Source organism: Sesamum indicum, linkage group LG3 (genome assembly GCF_026168435.1).
Source record: "Sesamum indicum cultivar Baizhima isolate 11 linkage group LG3, ASM2616843v1, whole genome shotgun sequence".
NCBI lineage: Eukaryota > Viridiplantae > Streptophyta > Magnoliopsida > Lamiales > Pedaliaceae > Sesamum > Sesamum indicum.
Genome location: NC_142659.1, coordinates 14,893,922 through 14,914,384, shown reverse-complemented (window position 1 = coordinate 14,914,384; position 20,463 = coordinate 14,893,922). Strand labels below are relative to the sequence as shown.

Genomic DNA, 20,463 nt, shown 5'->3' with positions numbered 1-20,463 from the left:
TGACATTATTGATTTACTATAATTTTGAATCCAACACCTGTGTAAAAATATGAAAATTTATTACAATATTAAGCTCTAGGTATAGAGTACAGTTAAGGTTGTACAAGTAAATGAGGACATAAGTGGGTGGCTTGCACGTACAGCTGCATACATACATACACAGACAGATATGGGCACTTGAGCTGAAGAAGAACGCGTGAAATGAAATTAAAGTGGATAGGTATCTTAAGAAAGGTGCAAAACATTTAAGTGGACTGGACCCTCTCAGCTTTCTGTTCCTCATTCCTCAGACATCTTCAGTCAGTTTGAGTTATGTCCCAAATTCATCTTTCTTTTTTCTTTTTATAACCTTTTTTCATATATTGAGTGATTAAAATTCAATGTTTTCACCTAATTAGATGTTTGGCTCAACTTATTTTAAATATTTTATAAGTTCATACATTATTTATTATGATGTTTTGAGAGTATATAAAATATTAAATTTTATTTTAAAAATTAAATTTTAAACTTTTTAATAGAGTATATGAGATCATCAATCGAACTATTATATATCAGATGTTAGAAATTATGAGAAATTTGTAATTGATATGATCAAACTTGGGGTTTGTTAAAATCTTCAAAATTAGTTTGGAACTGATTTTTTACTTTTTCAAGAAAAGCTTACAACCTCGTAACATTTTATTCTGGGATCATATAAAATTTATTTTTTTATCAAATATTTTTCAATATCTTATAAGTTCACGAGCATATTCTTATAGAATAATTTGAAAAACTTGAGCCGTATTTGGTTTTATTTTTAGTGGACTTGTATTTTCAATTTTATTTTTCGTGTAGAAAAAAATATAATAAACCCTCTTCTATTATACATTCTTGAATAATAAATATTTGGATTCCAATTTCAAAATCACATATATATTTATTCAATAAATTAGATCTCTTTCTCAAAAATAAAACCCTCAACCCCCCCCCCCCCCCAAAAAAAAATAAAGAAAGATTTGGATGGTAGGTCATAATTAGAATATGCATGCATGGATAAATATGGAGATGAACAAAAATAGCATGCTTAATTAAAAAATTAATTACTTCCCCACTACACTACACATGAATTTTTATTCATTCTCACAATCAAGCAGATCACATGCAATGTTCCCATGAATCACATGATCCAACGGCCAAAGTGGAACCCTCAAACCATCCCCAAATCAAGAACCCTCCGATCTGCCCATATCCAACTTTAATCTTGCCGGCCCATTCTTGTGTTTTAGGCAGCATAAACTTCCCCACCATTGTTTCTCATGTGACCGACCACCAGACTTGCTTGACCTGTCATTGTCTTCTCTTACATGCATGTATAAAAACTGCCTGTTCATTAGTTTTCATCGAATCATCAAACACACATTGCAAGAAAACCCTAATTTTGTTCGAGCTCGAGTTCGACTTCTTTCATCTGAAAATGGACAGGAGTAGTGGTTTAGGGCTGGAAACGGAGCTGAGGCTGGGGCTTCCCGGCGGTGGTGAAGTGGAGAAGAATGAGAAGAAAAGGGCGTTTTCTGATATCTCCGGTGGGGAGGAGAAGGCGGCAGCGGCTGGTGCAGGGAACAATAAGAATCAGGTGGTAGGGTGGCCGCCGGTGTGCGCTTACCGGAGGAAGAACAGCTTTAATGGGGTGAAAATGTACGTGAAAGTTAGCATGGACGGCGCCCCGTTTCTGCGCAAGATTGATTTGAGCAGTCATAAAGGGTACTCCGATCTTCTTATGGCTCTTGAACAACTCTTCGGCTGTTTTGGCATTGGTGAGTTACGTACTATATATAGTTTTTAATTTCTATATTACATTTTTTATTAATGCATTTAGCATATAAACGCTACGTGTATGAAATTTATGCCATCTGTATATTTAAAAGAAAAAATTTTATACATTTCTGAAGGTGCATGAATTTGATGGGAGTCGTAGCCATGCAAATTAAAATTGCAAGATTATATAAGTCATATATTTGCAAAAAAATTGTTTGTATTAATGGTAAAGAAAAATAATTTGTTTTAAGATAAAAAAAGGTCTTATATAGTTTTAAGGATGTAATGAAATTAGGTGATTTCAGTACAATGTTATAGATTGAATGAAAAAATTGATGAAATGGGTTTGGAGTGCAGCGGAGGCATTGGAAGATGCAGACAAGTGTGAGTACGTTCCCATCTATGAGGACAAAGATACCGACTGGATGCTCCTTGGAGATGTCCCTTGGGAGTAAGCCTCTCTCTCTCTCTCTCTAGATCTATATATGTATATATATATTATTAATATTTTTTCCCGTTTTTATTTATTGATTCTGATTTCATTTGGAATTTTAGTTTATAGTTTACGTAGCATTAAGGTTTAATTATTTTAGTGAGAGAGCATATCTTGAGGAAGAAATATTGACTTTAGAATCGCGTTTTATTTGAGGATGTTCGAAAAGAATAAAATATTGACAATAAAATAATATATATATATAATTGAATATTTAGTATATTTTAAAATAATTGAATATTTTAAAAGAATAAAATATTTTCATAAATATTTTGTTCGTATCTCTAGCAGTTTAATGGAGAGATGAGAATGTAATAAAATTTCAAGTATTTATTCTTACCATCGTTATTTTTTGGTAATATACAATTTCTCTTTTTAATCTGAATTTTGTTCAAATTGGGTGAAATAAGTCTAGAACATAACTATATATGTTTTTTAAAAAAAAATGACAAAATTGTAAAAGTTTGAAGGCTTAAGAGGTTTTTTAACTTAGAAATCTTCTTATTCTTGATATTTTTGAACAAAACCACTACAAAAAAAAATTAATTTTCGTTACAATGTAAATGACCACGACTTAAAAATCATGGTAAATCAGTATTATCAACTGCAGTTAAATAAAATTAAAACAGAAAATCTAAATTTTTACTACGATTAAATAAATATTTGTCATGTTTTTGGTCATGCTTGCAAAAACGGCTAATGACTGTTGCAAAGTCGTGGTTGATTTATATTTGCCACGATCTATTTTTTTTTACTATAATAATTATTCATAACAGAAATTCATAATTTTCTAGTGAACCTTAATAAATGATGGAGCACAAATTATAACATTTTAGCTTAAATTCCGTCATAACACATACAGATGCTTATCTATTTTATACTAACTATTTGTTAATTAAATTAAATAAATGCAATAATTAATAAATAAAATATATAGTATAATTAATAATATATGTGTTCATAATTTAAATTAAAAAAAAAAGAAATAGGGATTTGTATAAAAAAGAAAAATTCCCCCTTGTAATAATGTAGAAGCAGCTGATGTCTTGGCGCATTTACGCGTCGCCGACAAACGTGAAATCTTCATCATCATCATCATAGTTGTGAATATGACAGAGAGAGCAATAAATTGGAGCAGGTGAAGGGACAGAGATGATGGCGTATGTAGAAAGTTAGAAGAGGGTGATGAAGGCCACCCAGACAACCTCATTCCCACCATAATAACACTTTCTTCCTCTTTCATCAATGCCTCTGCCTAATATTAATGCCCTGTTTCTCCAACATTACCAACCTAAATTCTAACCCACTTCCCCATATCATAAGCTAAATATTTATAATTTAAACAAATAATTAATAATATAATATTTTTTTATTAATTTAATTCGATTAAATTTGATTTGCGTAATTAATTCAACCCATCTCTCTTCAGCTTATGTTTGATTATAGATACATTCATTTGATGGGATTATATATATATATATGTGTGTGTGTGTTTGCTATCATTTGAAATATATAATTAATGACTGTATGAAAATTCTGATATTTTAATGATTTTTTAATTTCCCTTTTTTTTAGATAAAAAAAAAATTACAACAGATTATTCGAGCTGAGGATTTTGGTATATACATAGATAGATATGTAGCCGGTGATCCATGTTTAATTACGAAAAATGATACTGTCTTGCTTTTATTTTATATTTAATTAGAGATAGATTAATTTAAATTTGACGAGTCAACAACCCTAAAATATTCTCATACTTTAATAATTCTTTTGACCTTCATTACAAGGTATCACAAATTAACAAAGTGGAAATTGTATTTTTTACCCATATATTAGGATGTTTTTCAATTTAGTCTCGTTTGTTATTCTTTTTTTCACGTTTGTGTTTCATAAATTGAAAACTTTTCTCAATGTTAATTGACAAAAAATGCACATGAGACTACTAAGAGTTTTGTTAATTATTGGATTGAAAAATGCACGTAATGATTAAAATTAAAAAAAAAAATCTACTTATGGGATACTCTCGATTTATCACTTGATAGTATCTCGATTTATTTTATTTAATATATATATATATATATATATATTAAATACTAAGATTAAGGTCCTAATGAGTTTGTTAATTACTACGATGTGTAGGATGTTTATAGAGTCATGCAAAAGGCTGAGGATCATGAAGAGATCAGATGCGAAGGGTGCAAAGGACCTCCTCAAGGCACTGGCAGCCAAGGAGGACTACTCATCACTTTTGAATTAATTAATAGCATTTTCTTTTTTGTATTTTTGTTTCAAGTGAGAATTAATTAATATAATATATATCTAGGAAGGACATATCCGTCATTTTACCACCTCATGTAAGGACAAGGGTTGTTCCATGCAGCCCATAGTTGTCATAATATTCTTTGTATCATCAATCACTACTTATTAGTATGGATTTATGCTAGGTGAGATATGTCATAACTAAATACAGACACTTTGGATTTAATTACAAGAGTTGCCTAGCTATATATATGTTTTTGTGAGACATTATTTAATGTTATTCTGTTTTTTATTATGGTTAATTTATCTTGTTTATTTAAAAGCTATTTTTTCTGTAGAGATAGTTGTATTTATACCGGTGACCTATTATCTATTTTTACAAATTATTATCGTCTTTTTTGTAATTATAGAAATCACCCCAACAGCTAAAAAACAGAAATAGTTCGTGTAATAATGTTGATATTTGCGTATATGTAATTTTTCAAAATGTACAAGTAATTTATGTAACTGATGTTGACGTTTCTGGTAGGTACGTGTATATGTATTTTTCAATACATAGATCCGATGGTGTAAATATAATTATTTCTTTTTACATAAGATAATTACAGCATTACATCATAATACGATTCAATACACATTTACAACTATTTGTGTTAATTACTTTACAATAAATTCATTTAAAATTAAAATGGATACCTAATATACACGTCTGGCGGGACTCAAATCCAGATTCATAGAACCCTAGTCGTATAGTTAGACCTCAGTAGTTAGTAAAATAAATATAAACAGTAAGTAGGTCTAATAGAATTACTATATATACTGTGATTTTTATGAATAAGTAGGGGTGTGGTCTCCAGATGTGTGGATATTTATTTTATTTATGTCTGTTTATTGTAATTTATTACTTCATTTTGGATATTTATTCCACTTTATGTGAACTTATTATAATATATTATTTCACTATTTTTTATAATTTAATTGTTTATGAGGATTTATATATATATATTGATATAGTAATACTTAATAATGTAATTATCGCTCCGATTAAAAAAAATGATGAGCCACTAATTATTTTGATGAAAAATAGATTTATAAGTTTTTATTTTAACAAAATAATCAAAGCTTGTCTATCCATGTAACTAGGACAAGATGGAACTTCAGTTCGAGTTAGTTGAACCCAATTCTTGAAATTTGCGAAATTAATTAATTAAACCGATGATGGGTTATGAACTTGATAAATATTAATAAAGAATTAGCAAGTGATTAAGAATAAATTAAAAGAATTAAGGAAGTGATGTCCCCTTGCCCATGTTTTTCCAGATTATATATGTTATGTACATGCATGTAAGGGGTCAAACCTGTTCATTTCATTGAATCATAGAATTAGTTTGTCCTAACAAGACTCTATAATTAGGTACAGAATCTTGAGTTGATGCATATTTTAGTCTCACATGCCCAAAATTAATAATTTCTAATATTATAATAATTTTCAATATGCAGAAGAATAATATGGGATAAGTAGGCTCTCATTTCTTAAGGTTTGGTGTAATTACGCATAAATTCTTTATGGTTTGAGAAATTATATTTAGCACTGCTGATGTTTGCTTCCGACTAATAAATAAGTTCCTCCATTAATCAAAATTCATCAAATTCGTAGATATCAACAAAAAAGAAATTAGAAAAAAAATCTATATTAACTAGTGATAGACCTATTACTGACTTATTCCAGGTCAAATAATTTTTTTTATGATCAAATTATCCTCATACGTCTTCAGGCGTTAACGAATATGAGGAGATATATCTTCACTATTATAAGGGTAGTTTAGTCCGAAAAAATTATTTGACATGCAATAAGTCAGTAATCGGTCAATCGTGGAAAAATATCAAATTTTTTTTAATTTTTTATTAATATTAGCAAATTTAGTAAATTTTAACTATAGATTAAAGGCAATTTATCGTCCCCTAACTTCAGACCATTCTCGTTTTAGTCCTTTAAGTTACTAGGGTTCCATTTTGGTTCCGTAAAACTGAAAAAATCTCAATTTTGGTACAAATTTGATCGGAAAGTTGAGTCACTCGCCGGAAAAAGTCACATGCCAGGCATGTGATTTTTTAAATTGGTGCTTGCATTGTGATTGGCTGAAAAAAATGATGTGGTGAAGACATGACCTGAAGTTAGGGGACTAAAACGAGAATGACCTAAAGTTAGGGGACGAAAATTGCTTTTAAGCCTTTTATTTTCAGCCAATCACAATGCAGGCCCCAATTTAAAAAGTCACATGCCTGGCATGTGACTTTTCCCGATGAGTGACTCAACTTTTCCGATCAAATTTGTACCAAAATTGAGATTTTTTCAGTTTTACGGGACCAAAATGGAACCCTAGTAACTTAGGGGAATAAAACGAGAATGATCTGAAGTTAAGGGACGAAAATTGTCTTTAAGCCTTTTAACTAGCGTAAGAACTTAATTTGTTAGATGAAAACAGAACTCAAGGGTGTTAGATTTAATTTGCAAACTACAGGAAGTTTAAATATAATTACACCAAATTTCAAGGGGAGTGTAATTATTCCAAATAATATTGCAATAATTTGTCATAAATTAAAAGGCCGTGGTGTTCAAGCGCCATGATCAATGCATGCATACATATGTTTATTTTTATATACTTATCCGTTATTTTTGTTTTTTTGAATATTTTTAATTTAAAATTATCGATATATTGAATTAATCTTTGATTTGAATATATTGAATGATACGATGGACTATAATCTATAAAAAGAACAAATCGATATTAGTTAAATTAAATAAACACTAATTAATACTTTTGGTAGATTCGAACTCAACGCCACAACACTAGAAGAAATTTGAGTTTTTGCTACAGTTAATTATCGGGTCAAAAGGAAAAAAAAATCATGGTGAAAACTATGGCTCCATGACAACCATTAGGCGTTGTTTCTGCAAGTGACGCCAAAACATTAGCCATAGTTAAAATCAAGATAAATATTTTAATTATAGCTAAAAAATATTAATTAATTACGGTAAAAAAAATTAAGTTTTCGCATTTGTCTTGTTTGTCTGTGATTAATACGATTTTTTAGTCTTAATCATTTACCGTGTAACAAAAAATTATTATTTTTTTATAGTGCCAATTTCAGTTGCAAAATATTAAATATTTAAGTCCACCATAAAAGACTATAATATTTATAGATATATATTGGTAATTTTAAATTTTATGGTGACCTTATAATTCTTCCAATTATCTGAATATTTATTTCCAATCAATTCAATAATTTCAACCGTTTTAACATATATTCAAATTCCAATGAATTCATCGATTGTTGGGCGGTCAATTTCATTACACTTTAATAGAAAAACACAGTCAATTTCATATAAAATCATGATTCACAATGTCTAACCAGATCAGGAAACCGACCAAAAAATGGTTCGTAAATATCAAGCGTGCCAAAATCACTATAATTGCATATTATTTAGGAAGATTATGATAAAATATTTAATCATGACTGCTTAATTCTATTAGTACTGTAACCATAAAGTGCAATAGGCCCAAAAAATTCCTGCCGTGCCCAATTTGAGTAGTACATGATGTGTGTGATTGTCAATGTTCCATTTCCAAAATAAGGAAAAAAAATGGGCATGAAATTGATTAAATGCTATATGAAGCAGAACCTAATCGTAAATTTAGAAAATTGTGCAGGGCTCAAAATAGGAGATGTCAAATTCGATTGCAATAAGCTTCAAAATCTTTTCATACTTTTTATTTTTTTTAGATAAATATTACAACGAGTTCTCCTAAAATTTGATATAATTATTTTAATATTTAATAAAATCTTGTAATCGTTAGATGGAGGAATGGAATTATCAATTTTGTTCTTACTGTATTCTACCTTTTTTTAAAAAAATTATAGAAAAACTGGAGGACATGAATGAATTTTTTTGAAAATCTGTAAAAATTGTCTACTTAGCCCATTAAAAGAATTTAAAAATAATAAAAATAAGTAATTCATAGTTCACAAGGATATTTTAGGGACTAAAATAATAAAATCAAACTTATTAACCACTTTACCTCCAGAAAATCGAAATCCGACCATATTTTTTCCGAAAAATGGTTAGCGGGATCAAGATGAGACAAATATTAAAATTTAAGAATATTAAAATTAAAAAAAAAACCTTAAAAAATTAAAACATTTTAAAAAAAATTAAGAGGCTAAATGTAACATCTACCCTAATTATAATACTAAAATATAATGTAGTATTCGAAATTGGGGCAGGTCATGCAAACGTTTGAATCGGGTGATACCCCCATAATTAGGAAACACGTGTCGGTCGCGAAACTTGACCCTGGAAATCCGACAAAGCAGCAGAGTCACATGGGCAGTGGGTGGCCCGCATACCCGGATTCAAGCTTTCACTCATTCTCAATTTGGTTGACTTTGTACCTTAATTTACCCGACAGGTGGGCTCCACAACGTTCCCCCCTCCCATCATCTCTTTACCGCTTTCTACACACCAAATAGTCTTGGTGGGACCCGTGAGATTTTATATTTATTTATTTATGAAACTTCATCCTTATGTAATATACATTTGATAATATTAGAAGAGATTTTGCAATGAAAATACTTACTATGCAATAAAATATCAAATAAAAATATTAAATAGTAAATATTTGTATGTGATTTGAGCTGAGATTGCCGATGAAGTAGTGATCCGAATTGGAACTAGGGTACACATGAATCTACATCAGCTAATCAATGTAAGGTGGGGTCCATCAAAACCAACGATCTTTAATGATAAAGTTGGTAACAAAATTTAGATCTGTATTAACTAAAATCCTTCGATGCCTAATTAAAATTTGTTGAGGAGATAGAATTGCTTGTTATAAATGCGCACTTGTGTATTAGAACCTCAATACTTATAGACGGTCATTTGTTAGAAGTTTTGGCTACCCATGTGTCACAATGACCGCCTTTAAATATCTTATGAATCAATAGCTATCAACGTGGTTTATTGGGTGGGACGGGTAATTTTTGTACGTTGCTTGATTTTATTCGTTTGAGGGGGCAAATTCATCTTTGTTGAGCTTTGAACTATTAAACTCACCAATTTGATACAAAAGAATAGGGTAAGTTACAGTGACCTCTGTTAAAATTTATCATAATTATGAATACATCTTTGTATTTGAAAAGTTACAAATATTTTTCTAAAATTAATGATCGTCTAATCAATATCCCCTCATGACAGTTTATTATAGAAGATCTTTGTTAGGTAATCGTTGATTTGAGAGAAGTGTTTATAATTTTTTAAAAATAATAAGTGAATATCGTAATTATGATAAATTTTAAAAAAAATCGATAGGAATTTACCCCAAAAAAAATATAATTTATACGGTGATTAACATTTTTCACTCTTAAATCAAACAAACAATAAAAAGCAGGATGGTACGAGGTGGGGCCCCAATGTTGAAAGCCCTCGAAATCACAAAAACCCAATCGAAACCACAAATGGAAACATGGACGAATCAAAACCGCTCTTTCCAACACACGCGTCTACACATTACTGGTCCCTCAAGACGTTGCCGTCCGCCCCTCTCTCTCTCTCTTCCTTTTTTTTCTTTTTTTTCTGATTTCTCTAAAAGCGCGTTTTCAGTTTCATATATATTCACATTACAATCTAAACACAAAGACAGCCGAATCTCGCACTCTCTGGTAGCCAGTAGCCTGCCAACTTAGAAAATCCCAACAAGGAGAAAAGATGATGTCAGGAGGAAACGCTGCGCCGCCGGAGCAGGAATATCCCGGCGGCCTGAAGACCGACCTCACCTTGGCCCTGCCCGGCGGCGCGGAGACACCTAAACCCCCGGCGAAGCGCGGGTTCTCCGACACGGCGGACTTGAAACTAGGGTGCAGTTGTGAAGATGACGCTAGTGCTGTAACTCAACCTCCTCCCCCCAAGTATGTTTATTTTATTTGATTTTCTGAGTTAATTCCAATTTATGAGTGACGTAATTGACAAACCTCCATGCATAGGGTGGCACAAAACAATTTTTCTTTCTTTTCTTTTTTAGGGAAGATAAAGATCAAAACTGGTTCTCCAACTTTTTGTTCGGGACTCGAACACTTTTGACCGGGTGATTCATTTTCAAAACCTCAAATATTTTACACATATACATTGAAACTTAGAACGAATTATGTTAAGATAATCCAAAAATTTGAAAGTTTTATGAGGAATTTGCGGAATTTTAGTGAAAAGGTCAGACAAAGAAATATTTTCATTCATATGGAATATGATCTTTTATTAACTTTTGGGGGGTGGATTTTAAATTTTGAAGAAAACTAGCTATAATAATATTTATATAGGTCTAAATATTGTTTAATAAAATTCAAGCAGAATGAGAAATAATAGTAATAATAATAATAATGATGATGATGATGATGATAATAATAAAATGATCATGTAATTTTGTTTAGCATTTAATGTATATATGTGTTAATTAACTTTTGGAATTATAGGGCTCAAGTTGTGGGTTGGCCACCGGTGAGATCATACAGGAAGAACATGATGATGAAAATTGGGAAATTTGTGAAGGTGGCTGTGGATGGGGCACCCTATCTAAGAAAAGTTGATCTTGAGTTATACACTAGCTATCAAGAATTGTTGGCTGCATTGGAGGCCATGTTTGCATGCCTAACTATATGTAAGCATTTCTTTCATTTTAATTATGTTTTATTTTTCTTGATAATGGTCTTTTTTTTTAGGACTAAATGCATTTTTGGTCCGTAGCTTAGTTTATTTGACGTTTCTTTTTTAATCTTTTAGGATAGTATTTTGATCTTGCGTCTTTTTAACTTTTGTAATTTTAGCCCTTTTATTCGTCCAAGTTCACCTCAATTGGCGAGAAGGGTGAACGTCGGCAAAATTGAAACATTGAAATTAAAAAGATGTAGGACCAAAATGTTATTTTGAAAATTAAAAGATCAAATATTGGAAAAAATGGACGAATAAAAATAAAAGCCCCAATTTAAAATGTCATATGATAGACACATGCATATTTATGACGAGAACAATGAACCTCAGCGAAAAAAAAAATTAAAATTACTAAAATTAAAAAGATATAAGACCAAAATACTATTCTAAAAAAACAAAAAATGAAAACACCACATAACCTAAATTACCGGACAAAAAATGCATTTAACCCTTATTCTTTACACCTAAATTTCGATGGCTGATTTTGTAATTTCATTCTCTAAGGTAATGTTCTGAATGAGAGGAAGATCATGGACTCTACTAATGGGAAAGAGTATGTGCCAACTTATGAGGACAAAGATGGGGATTGGATGTTGGTTGGAGATGTTCCTTGGAAGTAAATTCCCTATCTTGCCCTCAAGATTTTTAATTTAATTTTATTATATTTTAGTTTGGTTATTAGTCGAATCCCTGATCGGGTTTGTTCTATTTTGGCAGGATGTTTGTTGAGTCGTGTAAGAGGTTGAGGTTGATGAAGAGCTCTGAGGCCGTCGGATTAGGTATGTATGTTGTGCTTCATATAATTTAATGAGCACTTAGAGGGTGTTTTGGCCAAATTTACTTACAACATTTCTTAGGTTCGTACATTTTATAATTTTATCAAACAAATCACCGCACTGTCTGAATAAAATGCAGATTATGAAGTTAATAAAATGTTAGTAACGATAACTTATAACTAAGATATCAACTGAAAATTGAATGATCTTATTGTATAAGTTCTCGAACATCCCGACTTATTATGTACCCCTTAATTAATTAATTAGATTATTTATTTTTTTGAAGAGTATTAAATGTTTCCTATTTTTGATAATTGTTTCGCATTGTGCAGCCCCAAAGAGCACATCTTCAAAGGGCTCGAGCACCAAGTAGATAAACATGCGACTCTTGCCAAATCCTTTGCTGAGCTTAGTTTGCTTGTACATAGAGGCATTGCTTGATGTACCTTCATTATATATAAATTGATATTAGACCACCCTTTTAAGTGTAACGTTGTACTCTGGAAGTTTATCGAATGTTGCACTTTTTGTGTGTAACTAGTTTATTTTTACTTAGTATGTATGTATATCATTATTGGTATGGAATGGTTTGGTGTTTATGATATGCAAAAACATATTCTTTTAATAGGGTATATTATAATGAGGTCTTTGACAATTTGTTATAATTATAAATACTCTCTTATTATTTGAAAGATTATGGGATAATTTCACTTTTCATACCCAAATTATATCCATTTTTCAGTTTTAGTACTCCAGGTTTTTAAATCATCAGACTTGGTACCTAAAGTTTTTAACTTTCCAAGTAAACTAAAGTCTTAGTTTTAACGAAAAGAACGGAATGGACCAAAAATGATGAAATATATAAACTTGGGAGATTAAGTCTAATGAGAGGAAAACATGATGGACGAAATCTGGATAAGTGACATAGTTGAAGGACCAAAAGTGATGTTTACCCTTTATATTGTTCATTTTGTCCTTATTTACTAATTATAAGAGTCTGAATATTCAGCCAACACTTAATATTTGTGCTCTCTAACCTTAACAGAACTTACCATTTGGCGTATCGGGACTGGAGAAAAAACAAAACTAGGAGTTAACTGAATATTTGGACTCGTATAGTTAGTAAATGAGAGTATGACAGATAATATACATGCTAAAACATGAGAACCAATTTTGCACGATTGAAGTGTACAACAAGGCAAAGGGGAATTAAATGCTTCTTTTTCAAAATATTAATGTGTCTTTCTGGCTTTTTTTTTTATTTAGGCATAGAGATAACTTGAATTTAGCTCATCTGCACAGAAGCATTACGTATCCTAAAAAGAAAGGATATATTCTCAAATTTACAACCAGTTGAGTCCCGAGTCCAGGATGGGCGGATTCCAAATCCCAAAAATCCTTCAACAAATTGAATCTCGAGTTTTGACCAGCCGGCCTCAAACTCGATGTAGATTGAATATTCAATTACAAATTTTATTCCATCTTTTACTCTATTCAACATAAACATGTCATGTATATAATGACGATATTATATATTTTATTTAAAATAAATTTTTATATACGTGATGAAATAGTATTTACAATAAAAAAATTCGATTCGGACATATTATCATCTTTAGAAGCTGAAATTTACTTGAAGAGGTTGCTTTGCATTTGGAATTGGACTCTCTTAACTGGTAAGATCCGGAAACAAGAAGCCCAAACCATTCGACCCGACAAAGGCTAAGGACTGGGTCTTCATTCATGTTTTGTCCAAGCATAATGGATAGCCCAATACACATATGGGTCTTCATGTTTTATCTATGTCTCTTATGTAAATCTCTTTTGCTGCCAATAAAATATATTAAATTTTAAATAAAACAGAAAAGTGTCTAAGAAGAAAAATTGAGAGTTTCTGAAAATATTTATGTAAAACACATTGGTGTATTTTCAGTTTGTATACAAAATAAGTAGCAACGATTGCACACCATCTCAGAACATATAATCCAATTGAGCGGAACACAAAGATTATCCACTCTTTTCCAATTAATAAAAAGACGCAAAATTGTCCATATCCTTTTAGATTACGAAATAAGAACACATGCTAAGGTGGTTGACACACTTAGAAATAATTCAACATTTAATAAACTATATAATTCTTTTCTTTATGTAAATGATAAGGCAAATTAAATTGATACCTCGTGTGATTAGGTTAAAATATAAAAAATATTTTGTATTTTTTACAAAAAAATATCATGAAAGGTGTTAGTGTAATATTTTTCATGAGTTTTTATGTAAATTTTGCTTTTAAATATGGGGTGTAATTGTAATAAGAGCTATAAACTTAGAGGATGTAACTGTAATTTTACAAAAGACACGGGTGTTTGTGTATTTTGACTAAACCTCATGTCTTGTCAATGTAATTTTTTATAAATTTATTATTAACTAACAATTTCGTATACAAGATAAATTTTAATAGTACAACTGATTATCGTAGCATACCGTCCCTATAAATATAAAACAAATAATATTTTATATTTTAAAATACATTATAAATAAGAATAAAGTATGTAAACCAACACATCACATTTAAAAAATTTAGGATTTTATGAAATCATATCGTTTGCGAGTAAATTTTTTTTTTTTTAATATTAATATAGATAATAAGGTAATCTTGAATTAGAAGGGAGATCATTAGTTTTTTTTTTCAATTTATTTATTTATTTTAATTCTTGACCTAATTTTGGATAAACGATCCATCCAAGAATCCAAATACTGAAATCAAGGGGCAATTCAAGTACACAGAAAAGAAAAGCCATCTGAATTCATTGTTGTCAGTGCTAAATCCTCGCAATCCTTTCGCCCCACCGACAACGGTGTGCGCTCGTGACTACAATTCCTTCTCCCTCCATTATTGCAACGAAAAAAATCTGTGATCTAAATTAATCTAAAATAATTTGGGAAAGGAAGAAAATCCCTTTACTCGTTTTTCTGTATAAAAATGCATTCTTGACTCATTTTCTTGCACATCCAGTAAAAAAATATTCTCCTTGTTGTTATTTGTTTACCATCCCAGATCTACTAAGTAGGTACATTTCAATTCCACGTAGTTAATGCTGTGAAAATGACATGATCTTGCTTGTTCTTTGGATTAATCTTGTGGGCTCTTTTCTTTTGCTGCAGATTGGTGTTTCTTGACTGAAGATTATGTCGGCCGGGGCGGATTTGCGTTCTTCAAATGGTGTTGAGGTAAAGAATTCCGATCCCATTTCCAAGAATTTGAGCAATGGCAATGTGAAGCCGTTCAAGGTTTTCATAGGCTATGATCCGCGTGAAGATCTTGCTTATGAGGTCTGCCGCTATTCTCTGCTGAAAAGATCTTCAATCCCAGTTGAGATTTACCCCATTAAGCAATCGGAATTGCGCCAGAAAGGCGTTTATTGGCGCGATAGGGGGAAGTTGGAGAGCACTGAGTTCTCCTTCTCCCGTTTCTTGACCCCGTATTTGTCGAATTACGAGGGCTGGGCCATGTTTGTGGATTGTGATTTCTTGTACTTAGATGATATCAAGAAATTAGTTGATTTGATTGATGATAAGTACGCAGTAATGTGCGTGCAGCACAATTATGCACCCAAAGAGACGACGAAAATGGACGGTGCCGTGCAAACTGTGTATCCTCGCAAGAACTGGTCTTCCATGGTTTTGTACAATTGTGGGCATTCCAAGAATAAGGTTTTAACTCCTGAGATTGTGAATAAGGAGACAGGGGCCTTTCTGCATAGGTTTCAGTGGTTGAATGATGATGAGATTGGGGAGATTCCATTTGTGTGGAATTTCCTTGTCGGGCATAATAGGGTCGTAGAGGGCGATCAGAACACGTTCCCTAAGGCGATACATTATACGCTTGGAGGGCCGTGGTTTGAGCAGTGGAAGGATTGTGAGTTTGGAGATTTGTGGGTGAAAGAGTTGGAGGAGTACCAGAAATCTGCAGGGAAGAAGGCAGATTAGGTTGATCAATCTTTGTCGAATTTGTTATTCATTTCATACATATATATAAATAGATGTGGTTGGCCCGCCACCATTTGTCTAATGACCTTTGTCTAGATGTTGTTTAGAAGGTGTTGACTGGTGGAGGTGGTGTCTTTGTTAGCTAGCTACATATTGTTCCAGGTGTATTCCGTATTAGTTTGTGGTAATCGGATTGTTTGCTTGTCGTAGTTCAAGTTCTTTATTTGTTCTATGGCTAAGCATTCTTGAGATCACATTGTAATAGTGTATTCGCAATGAGTATTATTCAGAGGAAGAGAGCAATAGGGTGTTTGATGACTTTGTAGTATGATATTCGTAATGTTTTAATGGAAAGCTCTTCTGTTGATGAAATTGAAGCTCGGTCTCATTCTATTTAATTTCTGTATTTTGCTTTCCTGGAGCACTTTTGTTCTAAGCAAGCTGTTGTCTCAAACAAACTTCAGTTGTATGTCATGATTTTGCTTGATGCTCGTTACGTGCTGGTAGAGTTCATCTACTTTATGTTTGATGTTTCCTGAAATCCCAATAAGGGTCGGCATCACATAATCTTCTGCTGCTCGACTTAACGCTGCAAGTATTTTGAGTGTGAATATGAACTTTGTGCTTCACCAATGTGTCTCTGTAAAATCTCAAAAGCTCTTGGGCCTTTGAGCTCCCTACCTGTCAGCTTCTTGACATGTCCTTTGCAGGAAGCGTCCAAGGGCATAAAAATCTCAACTAGAGATCTCCATATCTGCAGGCTTCATATGCAACTTTTTCTTGTGAGATTGATCATTCTATTCCATAAATTTCTATTGTATGTAGTCCCTGTGTTTATCTGTTCAACTAGTCAAGAGTGTTGGACGAAATTGTTACCTCGGTAATTGCTTTCGTTTTGTTCAAAAGTGCATGATGTCACCTATCGTCTTCCCTCTAAGTTGGAATTCTAACCAGTTTCTGATGAACTATCATAGATATAAGCAAGATTCCAGCTACCTCCTATTCTAATGGACCATATAACATTCACTTACCCTTCAGTAGACATCCCTTTCTCTATGTATAGGTGAATGCGCAACTTTTGAAAAGTCCCATATTCTTAACTTTCAGACAGTCATAATTATCCATGTATATAGTTTATCTGTGTGACTGTAGGTCTTGGGGGGGAGGGGGGTTCACATTTTCCATTTCAAGCTTTAGCCTTTAGCTCCAATCAATGCTGGAGGTGCCACTCTCAACTGTCAAATTAATGCACTCAAAAGCTGTTCTTGGTAGGCCAGCTAACCAACACAACTAGGCATTAAATATGAGACCACCACAACATTTTCATGCCTTGATCATATCTTCAGACTCCCACAACAATTTGAAGCAGAAGAAAGAGAGACAGAAGAGAAAAATGCAAGCAGCACCAGCATATCAAGGCATGTCCTACTCCAACCATATCCAGAAACGCCGTGATGAAAAAGGATGTCTCTATGCTTGGTTGGTATACGGTCCTACCGAAATTACATTTTACTTAATTTTTACAAATTTCATTGCTTATTTTCTAGTGAAGGGCTTAAATGGTAAATCTTGAATTTCAGACTTGAAACATTTTTTTCATGTCTTTTCCTGTCTAAATTTTTCATAATAAATAGACTGAGCAGCCCATGTTTGTTTTGGGACAGCTTGTTTGCAATGTGTTGCTGTTGTTGCTGTGCAGAGAGCTGTGAGTTCTGTCTGGAGGGTGTTTGCTGTTGCTGCCTATGAAAAATAGGATTTGCTGTTCCTGTCAAATGTCTTGATCTATCACCATTCCTGTTTATTTTAGCAAGACAAGAAATTAAATAAAAATTCCTATTTATGACTTTTCTTTGTGTATTGAAATTAATCTTTAATCCATTTCAATAAAAATGCTTCTTCACGTCACTCTATCTGTTATATTATCATCTCAATTATTCATCTTTCTTTCTTATTTTTTCTTTTTTAGTTTTGAGTGTGGAACTCAGTCAATTTTTTTTATAAAAATAATAATATAATTATAGCACTTCTTCCTTTTTCGTCGATTCTATTTTAAAACTACGAATGGGTTAAAAGATCTCTTTCATTTTTTCATTTGACAAAACTATTTATATAATTATGTTAATTTTGGTGATGTTTATGTAGATAAATATTATTATTATTATCTAACTTAATTTTGATAATATATAATAAGTATATTAATTGAAAATATTGAACTAAAAAAATCTTGTAACAATGGTATTAAAAAAGTTCATTAAATTGTTTAAAAATTCAATTCTAATTACTAAATTCATGTAATTAATTTTCTAAGTACCTTTCTTGATTGCATCTAATCTATATCTAAATATTTTATCTATATTGTCTACATGTTATATATATAAATGCAATTTATATACTATTCATAAGACTATTAGCATCACATAATATTTTATATATTTTTTAAAACTTTTTTCTAAAGACAAAAGTATCTATACACAAGAAGTCATTCAAACATTAAATCAGTATACCAACATAAATCTTATTCTCTACAAATTCTATTTTACATGTCATGAAAATATATATATATATATATATTTATATAAAAGAAAAGACTAATAATTTCTGAGCGAAATAAATATGTTGGTAATCAAAGAAATAATCTAATAATTTTAACTAAAACTATGAATGGAAGGTTTTAGATAAATATAAAAATTGAGGTAAGTTTTAAGTTCTAGAAGCTTTTAGAGTATTTAGAAGTATTTTTGAAAGAGTTTGAGAGTTTCTCACTATACCATTAAGATTAATTTTCACCATCCATTTGAATAGACAAATGTATAAATATCATATTGGAGTTCATTTTCAATAATCAAGTTGCGTTAGAATATTTTTATCAAAATTTTCTCATTAAAATTATTTATTTATTTATATATTATCTAAGGATGGAAGAAACAAAAATCAACATTGATAAATTTAAAACTATGGCTTACACTATGTATTTACTAATTTCATTAAAAAAAATATATTATAATTATATCATTACATTAAAATATCAGTCATTACTTAATTTGGTACAACCATTAATAGTTTAAATATTATTACGAATAATAAAACAACAAATTGAAGATAAATACACACATAGTTAATAAAATCTAATTAAATACTTCATATTTATAGAATACTGGACCTCAAATTTGATGTTGATATTGCTAACTTTAAAGGAATTATTCAAACATTTAAAAATATGAATCATAAAATCATGCAAGAAATAGACTTTTCAAAATGGAAAAAGGAAAGGAAAAACATTTAATACCTACAAGAGATTTTATATGAATTAAGTCTAATTCCCATTTCCCAAATCTCCAACTGGCAATCCCACAAAATCATAAACAAATAATCACATATAGAGACATTCGCAATAAATACATAGACCAAAAAATCAAGTAAGGTGACTAGAACTCTTAATCCATAAGCAAACTCCTCAGTTACACCTCTATAAAAACACCTACAAACACAATCTATTAGTCCATCACAATTAAACAGAGACTTAGTAGAGAAGGATGGATGCTCCAGGGTATCAAGACATGTCGTATGTTGATCATGTCAAAAGGAGACATGAGGAGAAAGGCTGCCTCTATGCATGGTGATTACTAATGCATCATACATGAATATGAGTTTATCTTTGTCTTCTAATTTCTTTTTTAAAAATATTATTTGAATCGTGAAACTTTTGACGTTTTTAATGCAGTTTGTTCGCGTTGTGTTGCTGTTTTTGTTGTTTTGAGACATGTGAATGTTGTCTGGACATTTGCTGCTGCAACTGTGGTTGAGTTCTTGCATGGAGGATTGGTGCTGCAAGAATCTTGTGTTAGTATTGTACTAGGTTTGGAGAGGGAATAATGGGGATATGTTAAAATTAAGAACTTGGATTTGTTAGATATGTATAAGATGTTTTGTGTTAATTTTGAAGTTGTTAAATCATAATGTGCTTTTGTGTGGAACTGTTTTCTAGTTTAGTTCTCATGTGAAAGGAATACATCCGAATATGAAAACTTAGATGTTTTGATTTTAAGGTTACTACAACTACTTGTTAATAGTGATACTTATTATGCATATTTGATTCTTAAAAAAATTACAAAACTATTCCCTCTAAGTTTTCACATTAGAAAAAAATATGTAATACTTCCGTTTTGCGATTATGTACAGAACAATTAGACCCTTATATTACTAGACATACAACATTAAATCTATCAAATCACTAAGATAGATCACAGGTTTGAGTGCCAGGAGAGGGAACAGATTTATCCTTCTTAGTGTATATGCAAGAAATGAAACAGTATGAACAGTTGAGATAAACACGAGGGCTTTGTTTGGTTTTGTGTTTTCGTATTTCCCGAGACAAGATAAAACACACTCAATGT

The 20,463-nt window shown here is 31.2% G+C and overlaps 3 protein-coding genes and 1 long non-coding RNA gene across 6 annotated transcripts; all 4 read left to right on the top strand.

The window, feature by feature from the left end:
- Window positions 1-1,367: 1,367 nt before the first annotated feature.
- On the top strand, window positions 1,368-4,848 carry LOC105157571 (auxin-induced protein IAA6). Its single transcript, XM_011073980.3, has 3 exons — window positions 1,368-1,793; window positions 2,152-2,245; window positions 4,427-4,848. Exons 1-3 carry the CDS (start codon window positions 1,454-1,456, stop codon window positions 4,542-4,544), a joined length of 552 nt encoding a protein of 183 aa, XP_011072282.2. The 5' UTR covers window positions 1,368-1,453; the 3' UTR covers window positions 4,545-4,848.
- A 5,369-nt stretch (window positions 4,849-10,217) lies between these two features.
- Window positions 10,218-12,662, top strand: LOC105157570 (auxin-responsive protein IAA1). Its single transcript, XM_088878695.1, has 5 exons — window positions 10,218-10,513; window positions 11,072-11,256; window positions 11,811-11,922; window positions 12,024-12,085; window positions 12,415-12,662. The coding sequence occupies exons 1-5, from the start codon at window positions 10,314-10,316 to the stop codon at window positions 12,453-12,455; spliced, it is 600 nt and encodes a 199-aa protein (XP_088734821.1). The 5' UTR covers window positions 10,218-10,313; the 3' UTR covers window positions 12,456-12,662.
- A 2,123-nt stretch (window positions 12,663-14,785) lies between these two features.
- LOC105157568 (protein CDI-like) lies at window positions 14,786-16,441 on the top strand. 3 transcript variants are annotated; one of them, XM_011073978.3, is made up of 2 exons: window positions 14,786-14,937; window positions 15,245-16,441. In XM_011073978.3, the coding sequence occupies exon 2, from the start codon at window positions 15,269-15,271 to the stop codon at window positions 16,067-16,069; it is 801 nt and encodes a 266-aa protein (XP_011072280.2). In that variant the 5' UTR covers window positions 14,786-14,937; window positions 15,245-15,268; the 3' UTR covers window positions 16,070-16,441. The 3 variants fall into 3 exon arrangements, with proteins under 3 accessions (XP_011072280.2, XP_011072278.2, XP_011072279.2); XM_011073976.3 differs by lacking the exon at window positions 14,786-14,937 and adding an exon at window positions 14,944-15,146; XM_011073977.3 differs by lacking the exon at window positions 14,786-14,937 and adding an exon at window positions 14,944-15,150.
- Window positions 16,442-18,600: 2,159 nt separating this feature from the next.
- On the top strand, window positions 18,601-20,043 carry LOC105157567 (uncharacterized). Its single transcript, XR_847452.3, has 2 exons — window positions 18,601-19,685; window positions 19,791-20,043. It is a non-coding gene; the product is annotated as an uncharacterized LOC105157567 (long non-coding RNA).
- Window positions 20,044-20,463: the final 420 nt, after the last annotated feature.